The sequence below is a fragment of the Notamacropus eugenii genome, chromosome 7 (genome assembly GCF_028372415.1).
Source record: "Notamacropus eugenii isolate mMacEug1 chromosome 7, mMacEug1.pri_v2, whole genome shotgun sequence".
NCBI lineage: Eukaryota > Metazoa > Chordata > Mammalia > Diprotodontia > Macropodidae > Notamacropus > Notamacropus eugenii.
This window is the reverse complement of record NC_092878.1, coordinates 1154776-1182492: the sequence shown is the minus strand read 5'-3', so window position 1 is coordinate 1182492 and position 27717 is coordinate 1154776. Positions and strand designations below refer to the sequence as shown.

Sequence of the window (27717 nt, the reverse complement as noted above, 5' to 3'; positions counted from 1 at the left end):
AGGTAGTGTGAGTTCAGATTTGAACTCAGGAAGATGAGCCTTCTGACTCCAGACCCAGCGTTCTGTCAAATGTGCCACCTGACTGCCCCTGGTTTTGTACACCTATCCCTTCAGTTTATGAAAGCGATTTAGAAGCAGTTCATTAGGGGAATATTCATAATTTCATGCCTAAAATACTACTCATTCTTATCTGATTCTTTTCTCAAATAGGAAATATGGTATGTAGTAGTTTTTAACAATTTCACTAGAGCAAATTTGGGGGGTGGGGGAGATAATCAGTTTGGATAGGTTGTGTTTGAGATAGCGATAGGACATCCAGGTGCAAGTATCTAGTAAGCATTGATACTGTAGGTGTCAAGTTTAAAAGAGATTAGCCTGAACTGAAGGGAGGTTTCCTTTGACTTTGTCAGGACTGTCACAACCCAAGAGGCAACAGGGTTCATTTCCTTTTCTAAATGAGGATTAGGTCAGTTAGGTTGCCATCTTCACAGACTGCATTTTAGGATCATAAATTTAGGTCTGGGATGAGCCATAAAATTCATCAGGTCCAAATTTCCCTTATTTTACAAAGGAGGAAACTGAGGGAGGTGTAATGATTTGTTAAAGGTCACATAGATAGTAAGCGGCAGATTTAGGATTTGAACCATGGTCTTTGACTACAAATCCTGTATGCTCTCCCTTTCATCACATTCTTCAACAGTCTTCACTTGTTAATCCTTGCCTTCCAGTTGGGGAAGGGAGAGAGAAGAGGAATCATAATGTTTAGTGAGACAAGTAAGTCAAGTTAACTAGCATTTATGAAGTTCCTTCTGTGTGCCAGGCACTGTGCTAAGTGCCAGGAATACAAATCCAAAACAAAAACCTAATCCATGGGCCCAAAGAGCTCACAATCTAATGAAGACAACAGTCAAACTAGATATACACAAGATAAATTGGAGATAATGTTAGAGGGCACTAACGTTAAGGCAAGGTGACCTTGATGGTTTGGGGTAAGGAATACTAGAGAATATATCCCTTTTCCTGGAGAAATTACTTAACTATCTTAATGCTTCTGAAGTATGTCCAGAGGAGGGCATCTGGGGTGGGGTAGGGAAGTGAAATCATGTCATATTGGGAATGCTTTAAAAGAATTAGGGTTTAAACCAGAGAAGAAAAGATGGAAGGGAGATGATAAAAATTTCAGTTCAGTAGAGGAGAGACTTCTTGACTCTTAGAGCTTTCCAAAAGTGCAATGGTTCTCCTTAAGAATTAGTTTCCCATTAAGTAGAGTCTTAATGATACACTTGTTGGAATTGTTAGAGAGAAGGGATTATAACATGGACCCTTTGGCAGTCTGGTGAAGTCTATGGAACCCTTCTCAGAACAATGCTGCCTACATTCATAATGTAAAGAAATGCTAAATTTCAGTTAGAGCTCAGTGAAAATAAGTATGCAATGTTTTTTTCCCATCTGAGTTCACAGACCCCCTGAAATCTGTCACTAGACTCCATGGTAAGAGCCTCTCTTGTAGAGAGCATTGGTGGGGTTGAAGAAGAAGACTTTTGTGGTTCTTCCCAACTGTTAGAGATATAAATGAGACAGAGGAAGAAGAAAGAGACCCCTGGCTTCCTTCAAGTCCCAACCAAAAATTCTGCCTTCTACAGGAAGTTTTTCCCAGTGCCTTCCCTCTGTTAATTATTTCCTATTCATCCTGAATGTAGCTTGTTTATACATACCTGTATGCTTGCTGTCTCTTCTATTACACTGTGAGCTTCTTGAGGGCAGGTACCTCTCGGAAGAGACCCATGCTCCAATCCCATTTTTGCTTATTAGTTGTGTGCCATGAGCAGGACCCTTTTTCTAAGCCTTTTAGGCCATCTGGAAAAATAATAACTATAGTAGTGCCTACCTCACAGGGTTGCCATGAAGATCAAGTGAGATATTATATCTATAAAACATTTATAAACCTAATTGTTAGGTAAATATCAGTCATGATTTGGCAGAGGGAGAGACTGAAAGCCAGAAGAAGGAATGAGAGTGAGAACAGGGATGACAGACGGATTCTTAGGTTCAGAAACGAGTGTCAGTGGAAAATGAACTGTTGTTGTCAGAACTTTCCTCGTCATTTCTTGATTTATCTCTTCTCTGTTTCTTCTCACCTAATTGTTACCTTTTTTTATCCATATTTCTTACACCAAGAGTATAAAGCAGAAAGAAAGGGAAATATGAGAGCTACTAGGAAGCCGTTGAGCCACTAGTGATCCACTGTCTACAACATGACAAACACCATATTAGGAAAAAGTGAAGAATTAAAATTTCGATAAAAATAACAACTGCCATTTATGTAGCACTTTAGCATTTCTAAAACTCTGCACTTTTGATCTTATTCTAACCATGTGAGATAGATACTGTTGGTATTAATATCCCTATTTTACAGATGAGGAAACTGAGATTAGAGAAAGTAAGTGACTTGCCTATGGACAGCCAGCATGTCAAGGAGCTTTCAAACCCAGGTTCTTCTTGACTCTAAGGCTAGAACTATACTCGTAAATAAAATATTTTATGAAACAGTTTATCTGTAGTCACTGATTGTTTATAATAACATAAAATTATGGAAGATGCCCAAATCACTTATATTTGACTATTATATCTGAGAATTTGACTGTTATATCTGGAAACTCACCTTAACAACAGAAATGAAGCCTCATTAGAGTTAGAACTTTGCATGGTAGTAAAATCTAGACATTCTTATTCTTACTAAATTGTAAACTCTCTCTGAATCCCTGTTCCATGCTGGAAATAGGCTGAGACTGAGCCAAAAATTTTTTCCATTTATATTTTTCCTAGAAAAGGAAAGGTAAAAAATTATTTGTATTTCAAAGGGTTTTTCTAAAATAACTTTGAAAGACTTAAGTTCTGTGATGAAAATAGTAGCTAAACTAACCGTGATTCCAGAGGATTGCTAAGGAAGTGTGCTGCTCACCCCCTGACAAAGAGGTCATTGACTCAAGGTGGGCTATGAAACCTACATTTTCGGACCTTTCTGATACATATTTGTTACAAGTGGTTTTTTTTTTCAATTTTTTTTGAGTGGAGGGAGTTAGAAAGAGGGGGAAGCCTAGGGATAGGGTTGTCAAGAAAGAAAAGAGGATTGTTAAAGCATTTTTAAAAAATGCACTGGAAAGAATAGAAATACAGAGAAGCAAGAGAACTTTGAAGGTCACTTATTGATCTTATTATTATATGCTTAAAGGGAAAAGCAGACAATGTGTAATTGATAGCCATAGTTTTACAAATATAATCCTCTTTTAGTTTGTAAATGGAAATGCTCATTTTGTTTGGTGTCTAGTTCAGAGTAAAAGTGTGTGTGTATATAGAGAAAGTTAAAATATCAATAAAGGAATTTAATTAAAGTAACTACTGTCAGACTGAATAGTAAGATTCTTTTACACATGGTTACTGAGCTGTACCCAGGAAGTTGCTTTGCCTTTCTGATATTTGGGTGAGTTTGCCTTCCTCATCCCATCACCAGACTCCTACTCCAAGTGACTCTTTGAAGAAAGGGGGTGGTGGTGGTAGTATTCCAAAGAGAGCCCCGAAAAGGAGGAACCCTCTCCATTCCCCGGATGTTCCTTAGAGTTTTACCAATAACAGCCTGGTGGAAATCTCTGTTCAGCTGAAAAGCTTTAGAGCAGCCACTGGCTGTATGTCGTGCTTTTATTAGCCTGCTCTGTTCATACCTACTCATTTTCCTTGCAGCACTCTGAGTTTACATTTCATTGACTCAGATACCAATTTTTAAAAAAAGTTTCATTGATGCATTTTTGTTTTTATATCACAATTGCCCCTCCCCTCATCAAACCCTCTCTTGTTACAAAGAAAAACAGTTGAGCAAAACCAGTCACTTTCTCTGACAGTATATACCATATTTTACATCTGTAGGCCCTCCTGCCTCTACTGAGCAGAGGGAAGTGCTTTTCATTATTTGTTGCAGAGATTGATTAATAATCAGTGATTGTTTCCCTCTTGGTATATTGATAACATCTAGGTTGAAAGATCTTTGAAGAAAAAATGAGGCTGGAGATGAGGAAGGATAATAATCGATGGGGAGTGTTTTCGCAATAAAGGAAGGAAAGTAGCCCCTAGGTAGGGTCACCAAAACAGGTTAGCAACATTAGATCCCTGGATAGCACAGATCTGACCATATTATCTTAGCGAGTTTCAGAGGCTCTCTGTTATCTCCAGTATCAAGTATAAGATCCCTCTCTTTGGTATTTAAAACTTCATAACCTGGCTCCTCTCTGCCTTTCCAGTCTTACACCTTACTTCTCTCCACACACTCAACTAGAGTTTATGAAAACTCTTCCAGGGAAAACAAGTTAGCAGCATTAAGGTTGCTTTTATAGCCTATTTAGGCTACATAGCTCACTTGGGGGTGTCTGGAACATGGACTGTGTCCCATAAATGAAATGTTCTGTTGTCTTATTTTTTCTGGCTTACTTCAAAGCTCCCCTCCTTCTGCAATTGGCCTTTTCTGCTCTCTCCAGATGCTAATGCCTTCCCCTTTCAGAGTACCTTCATATACTCTCATCATATCTTATTTGTACCTAGTCATTCACTTGTCCTTTCATAAGCCCCTCGAGGGCAGGCTTTGCCCTTTGTACCTGAAATCCTTGGGGACGGGGGAAGGGAAGGGAATAAATGTCAGATAGCCGTGTGCCTGGCACTGTGTTAAGTGCTTTATAAATATTGTTTCATTTACCTCACAGTCTTCCGCTGTTGTGATCTGCATTGTACAGTTGACGAAACAGGCAAGGAGAGGTTAAATACCTTAGTCAGTATGAGGCCACGTTTGAATTTAAGCCCTCCTGGCTCCAGCTACATCGCCTAGCTGCACAGTGCCTGGTACCCAAGTGCTTGACAAATTCTTGTTAACTGTTGCTAATATTTTTATTGATGTGTTTTCATGACATACATTTCTGAATATATCTTCCCCATCCCCTACCCAGCAAGCCATCCTTGTAACAGGTTAAAAAAAAAAGAGGAAAAAGCACAGCATAGTGAGTAACTACATAACTACTGAACTAACCAACTAATACTTCAGTCACATCTGGTAGTATATGCAGTATTCCACTCCCATAGTTCCCCACCTGTGCAGCGAAGGGAAGGAGGTACTTAAAATAGCTGTCTTTTTACCCAGATGAAGGCTGGGATCTGGGGTTTTTCCTGTACATTTTGGCTTAGTGTTCTCCAGCTTGCAAACTCTTCAGTTTCTAGAGGCTTGGCTGAAAAACTTGGTTTTCTGTTGCTCCTGTCCATTTCTATGACATGGTTCCCTGAAATGTCCTCACGGATGGTAGGTCCTCCTTCCAGTGAAATGACAAATAATAGGATACATAGACAAAGTAAGTTGCATTTACATGAGGTTGATACAATGTTTTCTTCACAATGACCCTAATCTGAATAGCCTAGGAAACTGATGTTCAGAGAGATGGCTTGCCTCCAGCACACAGCTAGTAAATGTCTCAGCTAAAACTCAAACCCAGATCTTCTGAGTCTTTCCTTATTTCTTTCTCTTTTCTTATTTCTTTCATTAGAGACCATCCAGTGGGGTTTGGATGACCTTTTATAGCAGGTGTGGTGTAGTGGGCCATTCCAGTTCAGTTTCCTCATTTTCAAAGTGAAGATGATGATAAAACACCTTCCTCCTGGGGTGGTTGTGACAACAGAATGGAGTATTTATAAAGCATTCTATACTAAATTCTAGCTCTTCTTATAAACTGGCCTAGTTTATCTCTTAGATTCCTTTCAGCAACCTCTTCTTAATCTGATGCTACTTCAGGTATGTCCAGTACAGACTGATGCAAATAGAACTCCATAAACAACTATTTGCAACCAACAAATACCACTGTGGGTCACAGGCTCCTGGAAACATGTAGGAAAGTGAATGGGGAAAATGAAGGCCGGGTGAGAGAGGGGCTGATTAGTGAATAGTTGCAGTTATTTAAAGTAGTTTAGCTCCATTTAAAAATAAAATCTTTGTTAAGCTGCAGTTTCAGTTTTGTGGGGTTTTTACAAAGTTAGATTTACTTTTCTATATTGTTCATTCTAATGTTGCTGCCATTCTTTAAAGAACCTCTCGCATACAATCCTTTCTGCCCAAAGTCCCTCAGTATTAAGTGGGCAGGAATGGAGGAATTGGCAGCTCATCAAATTGGAATCTAGGAGCTCATCCTAAAACTTAGGAACCAGGTGAATTTTTCAACTTTCAGGAAAAACAAAAGAAAACAAAAAGTAGTTTCAAACTCAGATCAGTAAATCAAGGCCGTATGAGTTCATCAGTGTGGGAGGTCCATCTGTGGAACGCACAAAAAATTAGTGCCTTAAAGAGTTGCCTGAATGACTTGGGATTTGAACCCAAGTCTTTCTGACTTTGAAGACCAGCATTCTCTTCATACGCCATGCTGCTTCTCCAACTTCAGGTAGAGATCCAGATTAGTATCACAGAGGGTTTGCAGAAAAACCTGGAAGACTCCTCTGGAAAAGCTTAAAGAGGAAGCTGAACCTACCTTGACAAGGGTGGCCTTGGGAATAAGGAGAGATTAAAACCTTGTGGTCTTTTGCCCCTCCCTATATTGAAGGAAGTTAGGGATTCCAAGAGGTGGAATCCAAGAGAGAGGACACTGAAGATACAAGGAAATGGTCTGTGCTAAGGCTTGGAGGTGGGAGATGGAATGTTGTATATGGGGAACAGAAAGGAGGCTAGTTTGACAGGAATATAGCATGTGTAAGATGGAGTTTTGTAATATCATTCAAGAAAATTAGGTTGGATTCAGATTGTGAAAGACTTTAGATGTCAAACACAGAATTTGTCTTTTATCCTAGGGGTAATAGGGCACCACTGAAGCTTTTTGAGCAGGGGAATAATATGGTCATACATATGTTTTAGGAACATCATTTTGGTCACTGTGTGGTTAAGAGATTGGAAAGGGGGAGAGATTTAAGGAACTGAGATTAATTAGGAGGCCACTGCTATAGTATAGGTGGAAGGGAACTGAATGAGGGTTGTGTCCATGTGAGTAGGAGGGTGAGGATAGATGGGAGACATGCTAGATAGAACTTAGAGAACTAGGTGGCCAGCAGGTCATGGAAGGTGAAAGAGAGGAAAGAGTCAAGGAGATGATCTAGAGGTTGTGAATCTTGATAACCAGGAGGATGCTGATCCCCTTAACAGAAATGGGGATTTTAAGAAGAGGATTTATGTTTCAGGTAAAGAAAGTAAGTTTTGTTTTGGACGAGCTCAAGTTGAGATAGCTGGTACATCTTGAAGGAAATATTCAGCAGGTGTTTGATGATATAGAAGTAGAGCTTAGGAGAAAAATGAAATACGTGGATCTTGGTTTAATCTTTATAAAGATGACAACTAGACCCATGAAACCATTAGATAGAAGAGCACCAAGGACAGAACTGTAGGATACTTCCACACATATAGGAAAAGAAATGGATAGCAGTCCAGCCAAGGAGACTGAGAAAGAATGATCAGAAATAGGAGAACTAAGAGAGACAGCAGGGAGGGTATTCAGGAGGAAGGGTTAGGCTGGTCAGCAACGTTAAAACCTCCAGATAGGTCAGAAAGGATGAGGACTAAGGAAAGTCATCAGATTCAGTAACTAAAAGAAAACTTTGTAGAGAGCAGTTTATATTGAAGAGTAGGGTTGAAATTCAGTTTTCAAGGGCTTAACAAGTGAGTCTGGTAGTCTGGCTGTGAAAGGGAAGGAAAGACAGGATGATGATAGCTTCGGGGAATGGCAGGTTTAAGTGAAAGGGTTTTTGTTGTTTCGTTTTTGTTTGTTTTGTTTTTAAGATGGAGATCTGGGCAGGTTAAAAAGTGGGGTAGGAGCCAAGTTGAAACCTGGAACAGTAAATCCATGCTGACTTGAATGTAATTTTCAAATATTATCCCACTGATTCAGAACATTTTCTCAGCTTCTTAAAAGGTTTTGTTTCGTATTCCAGTTTTTGTATTGTTATTTCATTAAGCTCTGCCATCCATGTACCCCTAATTATCTGAAATTATTTGTGAGCAGCCCTGGGGACGACAGCTGGATTTTCTAGAGTAAATATCAATGCAAACAACAACACCTGCTACAGAACTTTATATTTAAATTAATTAGTTTCGGTGCATAAAGTATTGAAACACTTTTTCAATATCTCCAAAGATATTGATATTCGAAGATATCCAAAGCATCAGGATTTCTGTGTCCATTTTCATTTACTTTTCATTACATGATCATAGTTTGTCCTGTATCTGCTTTTGATTTTTTTTAATGAATATTATTTAAATAAACTTTTTCTTTTGTAACTAAGATTTAAGGTGGAGAGGGGGGATGAGCAGTTCAGCAAAATTAACCAAAATGTTGACTGTATCCAATAGCATGTGCAAACTATGGGGCATATCCCTAATGAAGCAGTTACTGGGTCCAAAGATATGATTATATTTTAATTTGGCTTGCATACTGGAAAAATTCTGTGAGTTGTACCAGCAGAGAATGAGTGTCCCTGTTTTGACGCAGTCTTGCCAGCACAGAGTTTCATTGCTTTTATTTATATTTTGCCAAGTTAATGGGTATGATGGGTACCTTAAGGTTGTTTTGATTTTCAACTCTGATTATTAATGAAGTTGAGCATTTTTCAAGTGGTTGTTAACGTTATGCATTTCTTTTGAAAATTGTTTATTCATATCCTTTGACCATTGTGAACTAGTGTTACCTGTGTGACTTTTTACTGGTTCATTTTTTTATTATACATAACAAGTTTTTATCCATCTTATTTGCCAAGAAATTGTTTTCATTATAACTTGTGTATTGGTATAAGGAATAGCTGGTAAGAAAATTCCATGTGTCTTGTACCAGTGCAGATGGTGACTGTTGTGTAGCTTATAAACTTAAACAGTAGGCTGGGGCATTGAGAGGTTATGTGTTCACACAGTCAATGTGTGTCAGAGCCTGGTTTGAATTTGGGTCTTCCTGATAACTAGTCTAGCTCTATCCACCATACCATGCTACTTCGTATTGGAACCTATGCATTTTATACATTTAAAAACCTTTTTCTGAAAAGGGATCCATAGGCCAGAGGGGTACATGACACAAAAACAAGTTAAGAAGACCCTAGGTGATGTTGAAGATGATACTGTTTCAGTTGAACTATCCTGATTCTAGTGGTACAGATTCTCAGGCGTCTGGCATTGGGTGAGATACCCTAACTACATTGGAGCCTCTATGGGATTCAGTCAGTCAGTAGGTATTTAGTGCTTCCTATGAGCTAGGCAATATGTTCACAGCTGGGGGAGGAGGGGTACTAAAGTGGAAAGTAGAGTTCCTTCCCTCAAAGGGTTTACAATCTGGTTGGGGAGAGAAAGATCAGGGAGTAAGAAAGGAAGGTTTACATGGAAGTGGCACTTGAGCTAGGTAGAATTGGGGTAAGAAAACAGCATGACCAAGGAAAAGACAGAGAATGAAATGAGCATAGTGCATTTGTGAGTCCAGCCAAACTGGAGTGGGGAGTAGTGGGAAATAAAGTTTGCTAGGGTAGGGTGGGTCTAGATTATGAAGGGCCTTGAAAACCAGAATCAGCAAAGATATTAAATTTTATGGGATAGGAAGTTATTAAATATTTTTAGCGATACATGTTAAAAGCACTGTTTTAAAGATTTGTCTAGCAAATATTTGTAGTATAAATTGGAAGCAAAGAGAACTTAAGAGTCTGGGAGTTGCTGTGTGGTCAAAGGGGAGAGTCTCAGCAGAGCCAGCTGTTTGCAGTTCTTCGCACCCCTCTCTAGCTGTAGAGGTCTCATCCTGGGGTCTTTCCCTACAAGATTCAGAAACACATTGCTTTGAAGCAATGAGTTAAAGTAGTTTCTTCAGATCCTTCCTCCAAAAAGTCTTGGTATCTTGTACTTGGCCCATCTTCACTTGCAAAATTCTGTTAAAGAAGTCCTCTTCGAAGTTGTTCAGAAATGGAAATTTGTTATTGTATAACTAAAAAGTAATTTTATTTGTTGGTGCTAGTTTTCTGTGGGGAAAGTTCACAAATCCTCCTTAAAGACTCTTTTATGCCAAATGATCTCTTCATAAAATCACTGTTTATTATTATACCACATTGGCGGTATGATCCTGAAAACAGTGCATTATTAAAAATGTGGTAATGTTAGAGCAGAAAGTGGGAAGTTTGGTTCTGAAATGAAGAGATGGGAAAAAATGGTGAAGGTAAAGGATTGGTGAGTTTTACAGTTTGGAGAAAGGATATGGATGACTGTGCAGCATAGTAGCTCTTCAAAATGTACCTCTAGAAGCTGAAACTACCTAAAAAAACCTTATCCGCCAAAGTCCCCTTTTCTGATCTCAAGATCCTTCTTCTAAAATTCTTTTACATTGTTTATTCTAAAGCTCAAAAACCTCTTTCCTTTCTTTGAGAGTCTTTTTGAAATGTTTAAATGAGGGAGAGAAATTAGATCTTTCCTATGTTCTTATTTTTAAATAGGAGAAACCAGAAGAAATCAATCAGCTGGTAAATTTATTCAGTGCCTGGTAGTGTCAGATGCTGTGCTAGGTGTTTGCCATACAAACACAAAAATGTAACAGTCCCTTCCCTTGAGAGGCTTATTTTCTGTTGGGGGAGATAAAATGTACATATATCAGTATGTACAAAATAAATGCAGACTTGGTTTTTTGATGGAAGGAGAGCATTAGCACCTGATGAGATTAGGAAAGGCTTCATCTAGAAGGTGGTTATTGAGCTGAGTCTTAAAGAAAACAAAGGATTCTAGGTATTGGAAATGAGGAAGGAGTACAGTTCAAGCATGGGAGATAGGCCATGCAAAGGCCCAGAAATGGGTGATGGGGGGAGATGAGAGAGAGAGAGGAAGGGAGACAGAGGGGGAGAGAGAGAAACAGAGAGAGGGAGAGCAAGAAGGCCATTTTGATTGAGACATGGAGTGTAGATAGGAGAGTAACGTATAGCAAAGTTGGAAAGTTAGATTGGCACCAGGAAGTGCTTTACAGATATGATTTTATTTGATTGTAGAGGAGGTAGGAACCAGTCAGTAAGGAAATAGCATGGTGAGACTTGCACATTAGGAAAATCACTTTGATAAGCCTTGTTAGAGGGTAGATTGGAAAGGGGAGAGATTTGAGGCAGGCAGACAACTTTGGAAAATATTGCAATAAATCCATGTGAGAGGTGATGAAGACCTGAATTAGGTTGATATAGCATATATGGGACATCCATAATATGTCAGTAGAAGAGTGAGGAAGTAATAATAATGTGCTAATTGACATTTCTATAACACTTCAAGTTTTGTGAAACTCTTTCCTTGCACTAGCCCGTAAGTGCTCAGCAGTTGTTATCCCTGTTTCCTAGATAAATAAGTGAAAGTTCACAGAAGTTTAACCAAGCAGGATACACTCTTCTGTTTAACATTAGAATTGAATAAATATTTATTAGGAGCCTGCTTTTCTGGAAATCATTGTGCTAAGCTCTAGGGTTACAAAGACAAAGGTGAAGCAGCCTCTGCTTTTGAGAATATTATAGTTTATTAGGGGAATATAATAGGTACAGAGAGAACTATAATGTGAGGAGGAAAAGAGCACAGACAGCTAGAGAGAGCAGGAAGGTATCATAAAGGAGGTAGTATTTGAGCCAAGTCTTGAGGTAAGTCAGAGATTCTAAGAGAGGTGAGGCTGGAGTGCATTCCAGACACAGGGCCTCAACCGGCCCAATATGTGGAGAAGGGAGGTGGAACTCGTGAAGTCGGGGAGCAGCTATTAGGCCAGTTTGGTTGGAATGTCAAGTTTCTGAATAGAGAGTCTAAAAAGGTAGATTGATTATAGAGAGTTTTACATTCCAGGCTGAGAAGTTTGTATTTTAGATGCTTGAGATTTTTGAGCAGGGAGTGACATGGTCTGACTTGTGCCTTAGGAGTATCATGTTGGCAACTCTGTGGAAAATGGATTAGAGAAGAGACTGGACTTAGGAATCATCAATTGAGAACTTGAAGGGACCTTAGAAGTCATTTAGTTTACCCTCATCATTTTACAGATGAGGGAACTGAGACCCAGAGGTTAAGATTTGGTTCAGGTCACATAAAATCAATGACATGTGCAGAGTTCCCAGTCCCTGTGATCACAAATCCAGTAGTCTTTCCATTCTGCTACCTCGTTGCAGTAATCCAGATTGAAGATGATGAGTCCCCAAACCATGGTATAAACTGGGACAAATGAGAGATATGTTGTGGAGATGGGCTTGACAAGATTTGGCTAATAATTGGTTATGGGGGGTGGGAGGAATGATGGAAAGACAAAAGTCAGTATTGCCTCCCAAATTTGTGAATCTCGGTGGCTGGCAGCATGCTGGCGTGCCTGGCAGAAATAGGGAAGTTTGGATGAGGGTTAGATTTAGAAAAATGATAGTAAATTACATTTTGAACAAATTGAGTTAAAGGATGCCAGTGGAACAATTTAGGGGGTACAATTTAGCAGGCAATTGGTATTACCGGGTCAGAGTTCCAGAGAGAGATTAGGGCTGGATATAAAGATATGAGAGTCATGCATAGAGATGATAATTGGACCCATATGCCAAACAAGTATATATGGAGAGAAAAGGTTAGAGAATTTTGGGGAACACATTTGGAGGGCGGTAAAATGAATAATCATCTGACAAAGGAGACTGAGAAGGAGTTGTTAGACAAATGGAAGGAGCACCAAGATAGAGCAAGGAAGAAACTGTGTCCAAGAAGAGGCAGTTGTCAGTGTCATGCCCTAGAAAGCCTGAGTACTGAGAGAGGAGCATTGAAGGGTGGAGATAATCTTGGAGAGAACAGTTTCAGAAGAACTTTGGGTCAGCAGCCATTGCAGAGGTTTGAGAAGGGAGTGGGAAACAGGCAACAAGGAAAGACGATCCTTTCCAGGAGTTGGCTTATGAAAGGAAGAAAATGTATAGACCAGTAGGACATGAGAATGAAGGTCTTAAAGGCATGTTTCTAGGCGCAGGAAAGGAATGGATAGATTAGAGAGGAAAGAAAGAGGCACGAGAACACAAAGGGCCAAGCTCTTGGCATAGATGGGCACAAGGGCTGCCTCCTTCTCAGAACTGACCCCAGGGAGAACGAGAGGCACGATTTAGAGTTAGAGGTTTTGAGGTAGTGGAGAAGAGGGAAATGAGGTAGATGGCTTTTTTTCTCAGTAAAACAGAAGGCGTCATTCTCTGTTGAAAAGGGAGATGGAAGAAGGCAGTGCTATGAGGGGGCTAACGTCAATCAGAGGAGAATGAATGTAGGGGTCCAGGTGAGATTGGATTGGATAACCAAGAACTCAGTTAGGTTTTCAGTTCCTCCAAGCAGCTGCATGATGAAGCAGGTTTTTACTTGGTCTTGGCCCACTCCAGTTAACTCCAGTTTGAGAAGCAGTGATGCAGAAAGATCACACAGGTGTGACTGTTATTCTAATGCAAAGTGTAGGAAGAAGAGAAGCCTAGAATTCTTTCTGTCACTAGTTCAAAAATGAAACGAAAACTTGTGTTGGAGCACCAGTAATTTAGGAATCAGTGGGTGTTTTTTGATCATAAAAAGTAAAAGTGAAGCAAAAAAAAAGGGTATTCTTTACTTTTCTCTTTGCAGTGGAGAAGGCCTGCTTATTCAAGGCATGGTTTCTTTTAGGCCTGGTCTGTTTTATTTTCGGCTCTTTGCCTATAGCCTGATACTTATTGACTTGGTAGATTAAGAGAATTCTTTTATAAAGAAGCATGAGTCATTATGATACTTCCTGTTTGGGGAAAAAAAGTCTCCAATTAGTCTGCAGTATGCATTGAAATAGATTCAACATTTTGACTGTTGGTGGAACACTGATAAGTTTTTCATGCAAAACTCCCCTTCCCACATTTGGGTTTATCCACAGTCTTATTGGTGAAAGGGTCTCTTAAAGTTAATTAACACAGGTTAAAAAAAAAAAGACAGCTCAGTAGCCACCTAACCCAAAGTGTTTCTCACTCTGTCTTAAGTATTTAAAATATCTTTTTTCTATCTGTTTCTCTAAGCTGTTAATCGGTCAGTTAAGCAATATGTAGAAAAACAGCTCATTGAAAGAGAGAACTGTGCCAGTGTTGTGATCCCTGTGGCATTTACCACATACCTCTAGGACTGGGTTAGGTCATGACTGTACCATGGCTCTGTCTTCTTTAGTGGGGCCCCATCTGTGGGGTGAAGGGTGGAGACAAACAGGAAGCAGCCTGGCTGCTGAAGAGAGAGAGAGAGAAGGAAAGGAAGGAAGGAACGGAATACATATATATATGTATGTATGTATATATTTGTATTCCATCCTCATCCCTAATCCTGCTCCCCCAACATACACACACACACACACACACACACACACACACACACTCACACACTCACTCACTCACTCACTCACTCACTCACACTCTCTCTCTCTCACCCGGTAGACATACTCATGTCCTTAAAAGACTGAGGACTTTTACATATTTTCGTGAAAGATTCTTGTAAATGATTTGATTACCTCAATAACTTCCTTCCACCTAAACTTCTTCCTTACTTTCTTACTTCCCAGACAGCTTTTTCAGGACTTTTGTCAAGGAATGGATGGGGCAAAATATTTGAGAAAGGGGAAAGAGTATTTAAAAAAAAAAGCTTGTTTGGGGATGTTCATTCTGTATATTGACTTGAATTTTTTTTCTGTTTTTGAGGTGATGGCAACCATGTGGTTATTTGCCTATTTTATTTCCTTATTTATATCTTAGGGAGGAAAGGGAAGTTAGTTAGCAGGGTGATTATATAGTTATTTGGGTGTAGCACCTAAAGCCAGTCATGCAGTCAGGATGCTTCCTGATTGGCTGAGAACAGTGGTATAATTATCCAGGTTGTAAAGTCCCCACATCATCTTGGTGGTGGTCTAGGAGAAGAGTTCAGTCTCATCTGGGAACACAAGGAAACTGAATGCTGCAGCTTTGGGTTCCAGGTCCGAATAAAGACATAGGCCAAACTAGGCCTAGGGAACTTGAGGTAAGGATTAGGTTAGAGTTAATCTCAATCTGAGACTGCTGAATTTCTTTATGCCTATTTTTCACTATATTTCCCTGGTATATTTTTGTGAATTTGCATATATTGTTTTTCCGCTTTTAAATAATCTTTAGAAAAGGGTCTCTTATGGTCTGGAAGGGAAAGAGAAAAATTTACAGGAGTAGAAGGGAGAGAAAAGAAATTGGTAGAACTGAACACCAAGAAAAAGAAGAGGGCAGTTAAGTAGGGTTTCAGAGCAGCAGCGTTTTGAACCCCAGAAATCAAACTGGTTAAAGATCCTGGAATGTCCCAGAAGTTTAAGCACCTCTTAGGATAGGTAGGTAGGGCTTCCATTGATCAAAGGAGTTGAGAAAGAAATAAAGGTTTCCTATCTCAATTCCAAACTCAGCTGATAGCATAGGAAGCTAGATTAGATCAGTGGAGGTACGTACGGGGCTGGATCTTTGAGAGGGAGAAACCAGCCAATGAGACTTGATATTTAAGAGGGAGGTGTGTGTGTGTGTGTGTGTGTGTGTGCGCGTGCGCGCGCACGTGTTTCGCTTCTTTTTCATCTATGCTTTCAGGTGATCAGGTTTATCTATGTTGGTGGTGGCGACGACAGCAGCCACATTAAGCTGTAGTTTGTGAATTGGGACAGCAAGGTCGCTCACAGTAAACGTTTCTATCTGTGATCTCCTCTCAGTCCTTATCCAGGTGTCCTGGCCTTTGGACGAGCCCCCCCATTCTGGCTATTCCACTTCGATAGTCATTGCTTTAGAGAAGTTATATTTAAGGAATCATTATGCGAGAGTGGGCAACAACCTCATAAAAAGCGAGATGGGATTCTGATTACTGGTCAGGCAGTGCTTTGATATAAAGGCACGTGTGTCCTGTGATGAGGATGTGCAGGTACAAGTCCCACTTTGAAAAGATCTTTGGCTCTGTTTGAATTATGTTGACAGTGCACACAACAACTTCCATTAGTCAACAATCAACATCTCATTGTTTTGTTACAGAATCATAACTCAGATTTGTGAAAAGTGACGTCAAGAGTGAGTCGGACAGCTCCTCACCCAGATCGTGAATCTTGTGTTTTATGTTATTTATTCTTAATAGTTTTTTTAGATAAATTTTTCAGCTATGAGAAAATTGAATGATGATTTGGTTATCTTTTTTACTACAGTAAGTTGAGGGCAGATACTTAAGGAGTTGTTGGAAGGTGAAAGAATCCTTCCCATTTCAACAGATAACGGGGCTTCTGTAGTTCAGTCGATTGATCATAAGCATTTCAGCGATTTCATCTGCTCCTAATAGCTTCCACGTGTTTAAATAACAAGATGAAGTCATAGGATTTAGAACTAAAATATACCTCAGAGTTCATCCACTGGAATACAGTGCTTAAGTTAATGGGAATGAATTTCTTTAAAATTTTATTGGCAAATTCATTTATTGAATAGCTTACCCTTAGCCCTGACACTTACAGAAATTGCAGTGATGATTGCTGGACATTCATGTTAGAACCAGCATGTGATCGATTGCAGGTTTGATTTCTGGTATTGAATGTTAGAAATATTGTAGAGATAGTGACTGTTACTTTTTTACTCTCTATAATGAAATGCTTTAAAATTTTTCTTTTTAAAGTCTTATTTTTTCCTGAATTTTGGTATTACCATCAATAAAGTATTTGTTCTTTAAGACTGTAAAAATACCTTTTTTAGTTGATTTTGCTGTTGTGGTTTTTAATTGCCATCAGACAAGACTAATTTTCCGATAATTCAGTCTGTTATGATGTCAGCTCCACTGATGATGAGGATGAATTCGAGTGGCCTATTTTCACAAAACATAGATTTTAGAACTAGAAAGCTGTATCAGGGTAGATACAGCACTGGACTTGAAATCAGGAAGACTCATCTTCATGCGTTCAAATCCAGCCTCAGATCCTTACTGGCTCTATGGCCATGGGCAACCTTAACCCTGTTTGCTCTGGTTTTGCATCTTTCAAGGATGTCAAGGGAAAAGGAAATGGCACACTACTGCAGCACTTTTGCTAAGAAATTCCTAAATGGTGTTATGGACACAACTAAAACAACTCAACAACAACAACTGAAGCTATGTCTATATCTAGGAAATGGAAAAGGATGAATCAGAGATGACTAGAAAGTTTCAGAGTTGTGTCATTGAGATGATGGTAGTACCAGAAGGAAGTTAGGAAGGAGCATGTGAAAAAATATTATGCATTCAATTTTTAAAAACCAAACGAAACGTGTATAGCTGTTTTATCTTGGTACAATATACCCATAACAGCTTATTAGTTTCTTCTCATTGTCCTTCCATTTCTACTACCCCTTCCTTCACCACCCCTTTGTATTTGTATATATACAAATGTCTTCTTTCTCCTTTGTGTGTTTTTTTTTTACCAGAAAGACCTTCTTTCTAAAACATACCACTCTCAGAGTGCTGAACTAGGAATCAGTAGAATTGGATTCTGAATTTAATTTGTCTACTAACTTGTTTTATTTATTATTGTTATCAGTAGTCGACATGTAAGAATCATGGAGACCTTTTCCAGATGGCAGAAAAATAAGCTTATTGTTCAGGAATATAATTAAATTACCATCAGTCATACTTAAAAATATTCAGCTGAAAGCACTGGTCTGTAAATGATCTTAGGCTGCATTGGGTAGAATTATGTTGTCCATGGTGAAGAGGGTTTTGTTTACACCACATCCACAGTATTGTGTTACATATTTTAGGTAGGACATTGGCAAGCTAGAAACTGTTCAGAAGAGGGTTTATCATGATGGTGAGAGGAATGGAAAACATGCCATATTGGAATCAGTTGAAAGAACTGGAATTGTTTAACCTGGAGAAAGGAAATCTTGGGGTAGAGGGAATATGATTATTGTCAGTAATTGGAAAGGCAGCTGGGTGTAGTAAAAGTAGGACTTATTTAAAATTTTGAACGTGTTTTTGAATCACTTTTGTAAACTTAAGTAAGTGAGTTCATCTCTCCTAACATCAAATCAGTGAATTTTGTCAAGTGAAGGAGTTGGACAGCATTATCCTTAAGGTTCCTTCCCATTCTAAATCTTATGATCCTATAACTTTTTGAAGGAACTCTCTTATGGAAGAGGGATTAGATATGAGTTGCTTAGTCCCAGAAAGAAGAATTAGATCATTAGGTAGAAATTGCAGAGAAACAAAGTAGATTTTGCCTTCATGTAAGAGAAAATTCAGTAACTAGAGCTTTCAAGAGTGGAATGGTCCACCCTTGGAGGGCATTTAATTCATCACTGAAAGTCTTCAAGGAGATGCTAGATGACCACTTGTTGAAGTTGTTGTACAAAGGAGTCGTGCCCAAATATGGGTTGGATTAGTAGTTAACCTCTGAGGTCCCTCGATCATTTCTTAGAGAGAAAGGAAAATGATCATAGTAACACATGGAGAAGACAAAGGAACAGTTATCAAATCAGTCTATTAATAAATCAGTCAGATAGCATATATTGAGCTTTTATGTGCTAGCACTATGCTAAGTGCTGTAGATACAAGGAAGGGGAAAAAACCCTGCTTTCAAGGAAATCACAGTCTGATGAAGGAGATAACAGGCAAACACCTATGTACAAGCAATTTATATGCAATATAAATTGGAGGTAATCACAGAGGAAGGCATTAAGATTAAGGAAGACTGGGAAAAGCTTCTTGCAGAAGGGTAGATTTTAGCTGAGAGAAAGGAGTTGATGATAATTCCTAGATTGAAAGCTTGACTTTGAATGGTGAAACCTTTGACTGTAATAGGGAAGTTCAGAAAAGGGGAGGGTTTAGGGAAAAGAAAATTAATTGCATTTTTGACATGTTGAATTTAAAATGTCTTTTGTTTTGAACTAAAAGGTAGTTGGAGATACCAGATTGAAGGTAAACTAGACAAGTAGACCTGAGTCATCTTCGTATAAAGTGATAATTAAAAACCCTAGGAGCTGATGATCACCAAGTGAAGTAGTGTAGAGGGAGAAAAGAGTACCTAGGACAGACTCGTAGTCCCCTCTACTGTTAGCAGACATGAGAGACATGAAAATTCAGTAAAGAAAATACAGAAAAGATGGTCAAATCAATAGGAGGAGAACCAGGAAAGAGTGGTGTCTCCTAAACCTAGAGAGGAGAGTGTCCTTCTCAGCTGTGTCAAAGGATGCAAAAAGGTCCAGGAGGAAAACCAGGAATGGCTGATAATTGTTTGGATGGCACTGGGCAAGATGGCTACCAGTTGGGCTTTAGCAGGATGCAGATAGTTGGGAAACACATTTCTTATACTGGAATATATTCTTGCCTTCTGGCCAAATTATATTATGCGAGTCCTTTGAAAATACACATTGAATTTATTCGTTATACTTTTCTAACATGTTATGGAAGATTTCTGCATAGTAATTTGTCATATTTTAGTGTATATACGTGGGGGCCCTATGCATGCTAAAATTGGAATACTTCTGTATATACTCAGATTGATGAGTTAGGTCTGAGGAAATTGCAGAAAGGAATTGTTAGGGAAAAGAGAGTTGATACAGTATAGAGATAGAAATAAATACATATATGACGTTAGAGAAGATGAATTGAGAGTCAAATGATGAGGAAATGGAGAGACACGTAACAAAACAGGTTTGACAAAAGTTACTGGAGTTTAAGTTACAATTAACTTAAAACAATACTATATTCTGTTTGTATTACTCAGAGGAAATGCTGTCCTACTGCCTTAAAAGGGAAAAAAAGCAACTTCAACTGTTTTTCAAATAAATAATAAAAGTAATATAACATTTTCTTTCTTTTAATGTCCAATAATAAGTAGATAATCGCAAGGATATAGATCTTGATCCTAACATCAGGTTCTTTTTTGTACTGCTTCTCCTTTCTGTTTGTTGGGGAGGCAGACCAATGCCGTGTTAATCTTCTGTTATAAAGAAACCATTTAGGTGTAACAGTACAGGTACAGAAGCAGTCTCCCCTTTTTCTTGTTGTTATTGGACCTTAGCTGGTAGTCAGACGAATAGGAGGAGCCACTGTTGCAGTATCTGAAATAGACTGTTTATAAGATTGAATTTCTGGAGGGCGTGGCTCCTTATCTTTCTGTCTCCCAGAGTTTTAGTCTACTCTACTACATATAGTCTGTGTTTAAGTGAACTGTTTAGTCATCTAGGTGACAGATATTTACTTTGATACATAATTACAACCATGCCATGTCTAAATTATGACCACTCATAGCAACATTTTGAATGAGAACTCCCTGAATTTGAGTTATTCATTTCAGTTCTTTCATGTAACAAATGCCTCTTCAAATGAATCGCTATATGATAACCTAAGCATGAACACTAGGTAGCAGAAAAGGAAATGCATGCACAAAACTTTTGTATCTGAAGAAGATTTAATAAAGGATATTCTTCTCAGTTGGCTGGATATGGTGATGTGATGCTTCGTATCTCCAAATGTGTGTCCAGGTTGGTGTGATAGGTATGGTAATTCCCAGGATAGGAGTGGTGTCATAGCTTTATAAATAGCTTCCCAGCTTTCTCTTTTTGTATAGGAAAGTCTCATCTCTGACACATATTAGAGATGCTCCTTCCTTTTTGGGAATACCAGGAAAGTGACTGGCGGGGAGCATGGGGTTATCTACTGCCTTTGTTTCCAAAGCTACACTTTGAGATCTGTGGGTACAGTAATTGGATGAGGGAGGTGAGAGTATGGGACGGAAATATTTCCTAATTTACTTAAGATTGCCTGACAAAAGTGATGTGGAGGATCTGATGTATGATGACCGTTTGAGCCCAAATGGTCTCTTACCTGTGATGTTATTATTAGCAGAGTTGCGTAGCAGATAGAGACCTGAACTCTGAGTTAGCAAGACCTGGATTCAAGTTCTGATTTGAACATAGACTATAAGCTACAGAAAAGGTTCTGGACTGCTTTTATAGAATGAATTTCCTCATCTGGGAATTCTGTATGCCAGTGAAATCACAGGTCTAGTCCCTTTTCCCCATTTTTGGGAAAAGAGGGGAAACTTCTGCTGGTTTTTAAGAGTGAAAGCAAAAAACAAAGGACAATAACCGCTTACTGGAGCCAGTGCTAGGAAAATGGTCTTCAGTTTTCCTCAAGTGAGGAATTGAAGGCTTTATGGAACTCCTTGTGGTTCCCACCCCACTTTGCAATTCTACGTTGGAAATACCAACTTAGGGCAGATGAAATAAACTTCTAATACACAAAGATCTAACCCGGGAGAGCAGCCTGACTTATTCCTCTGGCTGTATAAATATGTCTGCATGCATCTATTCTGTAGCAAACACAATTGGTTCTTTTCTATTCCTTGGAGTGGGGAAGGATAGATAGCACTCAGAGTTACAAGATTCTAAGAAACAAAACCATATGCACAGAACAGGAAGGGGTACAGGACAACAGCGACCAAAAATTATGGAAAGCATTACAGCAATGTAAAACTTTGTTTGCCGTGCCACAATGTGCCAGTAGATGTCCTGGTGAGCTTCACTTGCTAAACAGAACTTAGACATTTGAGTCTTTGACTTTGTGTAATATCTCCTACCAACCAAGGATGCTATAACAAACTCAACAGACGTCACGCTGTGTTCAGAAAGAGGTCAGTACGTTAAAATGATGTAAAAGTACAAAAAAAGAATAATGGAATTTAAAATTAATCTTAGATTTAAGATAGATGTTGAAGCACTTTAAAATCAGGAAATATTTAGCCAAATCACCACAGCTTTAGAATTTATGCCTGGACATTGTTCTTGTAAATCATAGAATTTTAGCCTTGGAAGAGACCCTAAAACTCACGTGGCCGATCCCCATTTTGGGGAGACATGGAAGCCCAAGAGGGAAAGTGACTTGTTTACACCAATGTTAGCAGGGCTGTCTGTTGACTCCCCGCCTAGAGTGCCTGTTCCATTCTACTGTACTTCTTCCCACTATGGAAACCAGAATAATACAAATGAGAACTAGAGAAACCGTTAATGCTTTTACTAAAATAGTCATGTAACATTTTTTAAGTATTTCTGATATTTTGTCATAAATGTTTCACTTTACATATGCAGTTTTAAAAAACAATTATGTTATTAAGTATGACCTGGGACCAAATTGTTTTTCTGCACGACTTATTTCATAATGAAAGTGGAAAAATTATTTGGCAGAAATTTACTTTAAGGAAAACTTTGTTGAAATATATCTGTTTTACCAAGCAGGGAATTTTTCTTGCAACAGTTAAACTACATTGATTACTAGATTGTAAATTCTTTGAATGCAGAAAACTGTCTTATTTTTCAGCTGGCCCTTGCACTGTGTTGCTTATATGCAATTCCATCATAAACATTTATTTCACTCTGTTCCATTTTGTTCTCCAAACCTATTAGAACATCAGAAATGTAGCTAAATTAACTGACAACGTCTATTTTCCTTTCTTTATTTGCTTTTTGATGGAAATGAGAAATATCCCAAAGTTAGATGGCAGAAGAGCAGAGGTGAACAAGGAGCTCTGATAATCCACTAACAGGATAATTAGATGCTAAATAATTGATGCCGCTCTGCTTCAGCAATATTTATCTACCACAAAGACAGTGACGCTTTTGGACTCATAATAGATTTTATGAATATTTTGACCTGAAGTTGAAGATATGTATATATGAAAACAAATATTTTATTATCAAACTTCTAAAATGTTTAGATTTTGTTGGATTTAAGCAGATACTGTTGATAATAACACCGTCACTTTTCTCACAGCTTCACGAAAGAAATCACATCTGATTTATAAACGTGGCCAGCATTGCGTGACCCTCTCCTCCACAAATCATGGCACTTCCCTTCCGAAAGGACTTGGAAAAGTACAAGGATCTTGATGAAGATGAACTCCTTGGTAAACTTTCAGAGACTGAACTAAAACAGCTGGAAACTGTTCTTGATGACCTTGATCCTGAGGTGGGTGTTACTAAGAGAGAGGATAAAAGTATCTTGTTTTTCATTCAGATACAGTTTTGGTCCCTTCTTCCTTTCCAGCTTTTTCCTCTTCTATATAGAAATCACTGTGCTTTCACTGTTTGCCAGTACAGGCTTTGTTCTTGCCTTTATCGACATTGGTACTTGTATCCAAAATGATCTCCTCAGATCCCTGTCTTCAGAGCCTCTTGAAATGCCATGTCCTCTGTGAAGTGTTTATTGACTAAACAAGAAGGTTGGGTGTAACCTGGAATGTTGTAAGATGAAAATTCACAAAAGCTATTTCTCTATCCAAAACAATTTTGCTACTAGGATTATTGCCTCCCAGAGAGTTTTTGACAGGCCCTATTTGACCCTCCATTAGGACATCTGTATAATGAAGAATGTTGGACAAAATGATTAATTTTAAATCATCTTTTGAACAAGCATCAGGTAGCCCTAGAGCTCCAAGTGAACCGGACCTTTAACAATACGCAGAGTCTGCTCTAGAGCAAACCTAAATCTGTCGTTTGACCAGAAGCTGACTGAGTCTCCATGGGTTTCTTTGGGTTAGAAGTGGCCTGTGGCTAAAGTAAAAAACTCTGTGCCAATCTTGATTTAGATTTATACCCCTTAGGACTTCCTTAGAGGTGAGTGATGTACTTGAGGAAATGGCTGTTTGCTAAATTACATTCTGTTCCTTTCTAAGTTGCTTTACTTTGCTTACTGAGTATTACTTAATGATAACTCTGTATGCTGGGACATTAATTTTACGTGCTTATTTAGGATGAATTTTGACTTTTACTTAGTAAAACTTTGGTATTAAAAATAATCTGCTCCAGTCACTACCACATGTATATTTCTTTTGGGAATAAATTACTTGCTTTTGTATTTTTACTAAGACTGACCTTTGTTTTTCCACACTTAGGTAATCTGTTTAGATAAATACTGTAGATAAAATCCTTGCATGATGAATTCTGTGATGATAAAAATTCATAAGAACACATATATTCTAGTCTGGAGGATTGCCCTGCAGTAATAATGTGGTGTTTATTTTGTTGCACTGAAATTGTGTGCTTGGAATAATCTACTATGAGAAATCTGTCATCCCAAGATAGTACGATGGAAAGAGTGCTATTGGAGGACCTGGGGTCATGCCTGACTCTGTGTGACCTTTGGTAAATTTATTAACGTCTCTGGACCTCAGTGCCCCATCTATCAAATGAGAGGGTTGGATTAGAGGCCCTGCTTTACAGCTCTAATTCTATAGCCTATTTCTATTTAACAGTCACACATTGTAGTAGAGTAGTTTTTGATACCAAATGGATACTCCTAAGCTTTATTTGTTAATTACATTCTACTTCTCAGATAGAAAGACTTGACTCCCAACCAGTGTATATAGTATTTTTTTAGACTTCCTCACCTACATGTTGCTAGTTGAGTCTTTGAAGAGCATGATTTATTCCATGACATTTAGCAAAGAAAGGGTGTTATGCTATTTTACAAGTTAAGGCAGATTCCTCTTTGCCCTCCCTCTGTCCCCATCTCCTCCTTCACTTCACTGGGAGTTGGATTCTAGAGTGATTAACTGGCATTGTCATAGGAACGCCAGATTCTTGTGATTTGTTTGTTTTGTTCATAGGAAGAGGTGCTTAGAAGCAGTTCAGCACTACCTAGGCATAGGTAGAGTAATAGCAGACCCAGCTGCCTTAGCCAGGAAAGCATATTAAAGTTTTACTACCAGTAAAAGTAAAAGTAAAACTACCACTAGCTTTACTTTCTCCTAGCAGGGATCCAAGAGGTAGGGGAAAAAAATGGAAGGTGAGTGGGTTAAGAAAGATTGTACAAAACAACTGTTTGTAATATGGGAGTTTCTCTTCCCCTTCCCTCCCATTTTCAGTTTACTAATTCATTGCCCATTTCAGAGTAGTTATATCACAAGCACAGAACGTTTGTGCATCAGCTTGTGTCATAACTCACAAAGAACGAGAAAAAAATTCCCAGGAGTTCCATCTTAATGACAGTTAACCTACTTATTAATTTTGATTTATGATTAGATTGGTTAATTAGAGCATGTTGCTCAGGGTTCATATCCCGTGAAAGCCAGTTAGCTGTGATTTCTTTCATGATTCAGACTCACACAGCTAAACTAGGATCCTAACCAGCCATTTCACAGATGTGTCTCACTAGGGGACGAACCTGGTAAGAAAGTACTGCTGAAATCCATGCAAGTATATTGGTCGTGCTGCAAAACAGCTTAAAATACATGTCCTTCCGTGATGGCTTCATACGTGAAGGATTGCATACTTTGTTGATTTGCTTTGAAAGCATTCCAGAATCTTTCTCATGTGCACATGTTGTATGTCTCCAATTACGTTATTAACTGGAAAGGCATTGGCCTTCTCTTCTCTTGTTTTTCAAAATTCTAGAGGGAAGTTGGAGTTTGGGGGAAAAAACCCCCAACATATGCAATGTGGCATCAGGAATGGCGTTAAAACTTTTTTTTCCTTAAGAGAATCAAATTACTCTGTAACAAGAACTTTTGCAATAGAATTGCAATTCATTATGGGTCACTGCAGATGGCCCACGGGGACCGCAGAGTTCTCGACAGTGAGTTATCCGGTACAATAAGTGTTTTTGTGGGTCAGCCATTTTCTTTAAAAAGTGATGATTTTTTTTTAATGAAGAAATACCTACTGACTGTTAGAATCCATGGGGACCAGTATTACCACTGTCATTGAGATGTGCTGCAAAGCATCATCTGTCCTGCTCTTTGTTTCTTGAGTGGATTCTGTTTGTCATCTCTCTCTAGGCTATTCTAGCCTAGAAACAGAGAGGCAACTGCCTCTGTTAGGCCTTTGTTTTTCTAAAAGGGTTGGATACTACTTCTAGCTGTCCCCATGATGTACTGGTAAGATCCTAGAAAGACAATTTATTCTGTTGTCATTTGAGAGCCAAATTCATAATGCTCATCCCTCATGGCTATTCTTGGGCTGTACTAGTTGAAAGCATCGTGTAGGGAAAGCAGATAGCAGGTCTCAAATGATTGCCTCCTGCCTGCACTTTTTCCCTTGTGCCCAGCGATTCCATTCCCTCCGGGCATTTATAGCATTGCACTGTCGTGTGTGGAACCTGATAAATAGCCCGTTATGGGCTCCTTAGGAGAATCCGAACGCACTCACAGCAGCCGTGCTGTCAGTCCACTTGCAAAATCTACAATCATCAGCAGTAGAGTCATAGAAACTTAGATTTAAAAGGAACCATGATGATTGTCTGGGAAAGTGTGAATGCCCTCTTCAATATGATAGTAATAACTGGCACTTTTGTAGTGCTATAAGATCTGCAAAGTGCTTTATAAATGGTTGTTTTTGTTGAGTCATTTCAATCATGTGACCCCATTTGGGGGTTTCTTGACAAAGATAATGAAGTAGTTTGCCATTTCTTTGTCCAGCTTATTTTACTGATGAGGAAACTGAGGCAAACAAGTTTAAGTGACTTACCTAGGGTCACACAGTTAATAAGTGTCTGAGGCCAGATTTGAACTCAGATCTTCCTGACTCCAGGCCCGGCATTCTATTTACTGTGCCACCTAGTTGTCCCAAACTAAAGTTTTATTATATTTTATTTTATGAATACTATCTCATTTGATTTTCACAACAACCCTGAGAGGTAAATGCTATTAATATCCCATTTTACGGAAGAGGAAACTTAGGCACAGAGAGTTTTAAGTTAAAAGAATTAAACTTGTGCATTGATATAGCTAGTTAGCATCCAAGGCTTGATTTGAACTTCCTGGCTACAGGCCTAATGCTCTGTCCACTGTACCTCTTCTCAACAAGTATGGTCCTCTGGCCTTTGTTTGAAAGCCTGGATATGAATCAGTCCATTCCATTTTTAGATAGTCCTAATTGTTAGGAAGTATTGTCTTACCTTAAACTTTCCTAAATAACTTCCACCCTAGTCTTTCCACTGGATCTATGTAGAATGTGACTCATTATTTTTCCACATAACAGCCCTTCACATATTTGGAGATGGCCATATTTCCCCCTTGAGCTGTCTTGTTTTCAAGCCTACATATCCAAAGCCTTCAGTATTTCCTTAGTGTAACGTAGTTTGAGTTTCCCACCATCTTGGTCTTCTCCTCTGAATGTATTTCAGTGTGTCTCTTAAAATATGGTGGCCAAAAGGGAGTTGAGAGGTGGTCTGACCAATACAGAGAGTGGTGATATTGTTACTTGTCCTGTTCTGGAGTTCTCTAAATTGTAGTGTAAAATCACATTAGCTTTATTGGACATCACACGTTGAAGTTGGAGGCAGCTTCCCATACTCAGTTTGAATTGAAATGCAGGAGTTCCCATTTATCTGCTTTAAAACACCCATTGTTCCTGCCAGCTGAGATCTTTTTTGACTGTATTATCTACTACAACAGTACATTTACTCAAAAGCAAATGGCTTGGTCTATCGTTTAAGTATTTTTTGTAACAGAATCCTATTGCAATGAAAACAAAGCTCTTCTTGACAGGAGTTTCGCATGTACTGTGGGATAAGGTCCTGAATTCCCCTGTCTGGGGAGCCCCTCCCCCATAACCATGGGTGTTCTTTCTGATACCAAAGGAGGAGGCCAAGGATCTCCAGACTGATTATAGGTAGTAGTTTAATCAGCCATTGGACAAAACGGGCAGTGTGGGGCAGCTGCCAGACCGTTCAGTGCA

The 27717-nt window shown here is 38.8% G+C and overlaps 1 protein-coding gene across 2 annotated transcripts in view; it reads left to right on the top strand.

Moving 5' to 3' along the window:
• Nucleotides 1–27717, top strand: part of TMOD3 (tropomodulin 3) — a 70122-nt gene that overhangs the window by 1514 nt on the left and 40891 nt on the right. The window contains exons 1-2 of one of the 2 annotated variants that reach the window (XM_072622751.1): nucleotides 15032–15049; nucleotides 22814–23008. In XM_072622751.1, the coding sequence (XP_072478852.1) occupies nucleotides 22883–23008 (126 nt within the window). In that variant the 5' untranslated portion in view covers nucleotides 15032–15049; nucleotides 22814–22882. Of the gene's footprint in view, nucleotides 1–15031; nucleotides 15050–22813; nucleotides 23009–27717 lie in introns of those variants that run through there. The other variant, XM_072622750.1, reaches the window with a different exon arrangement.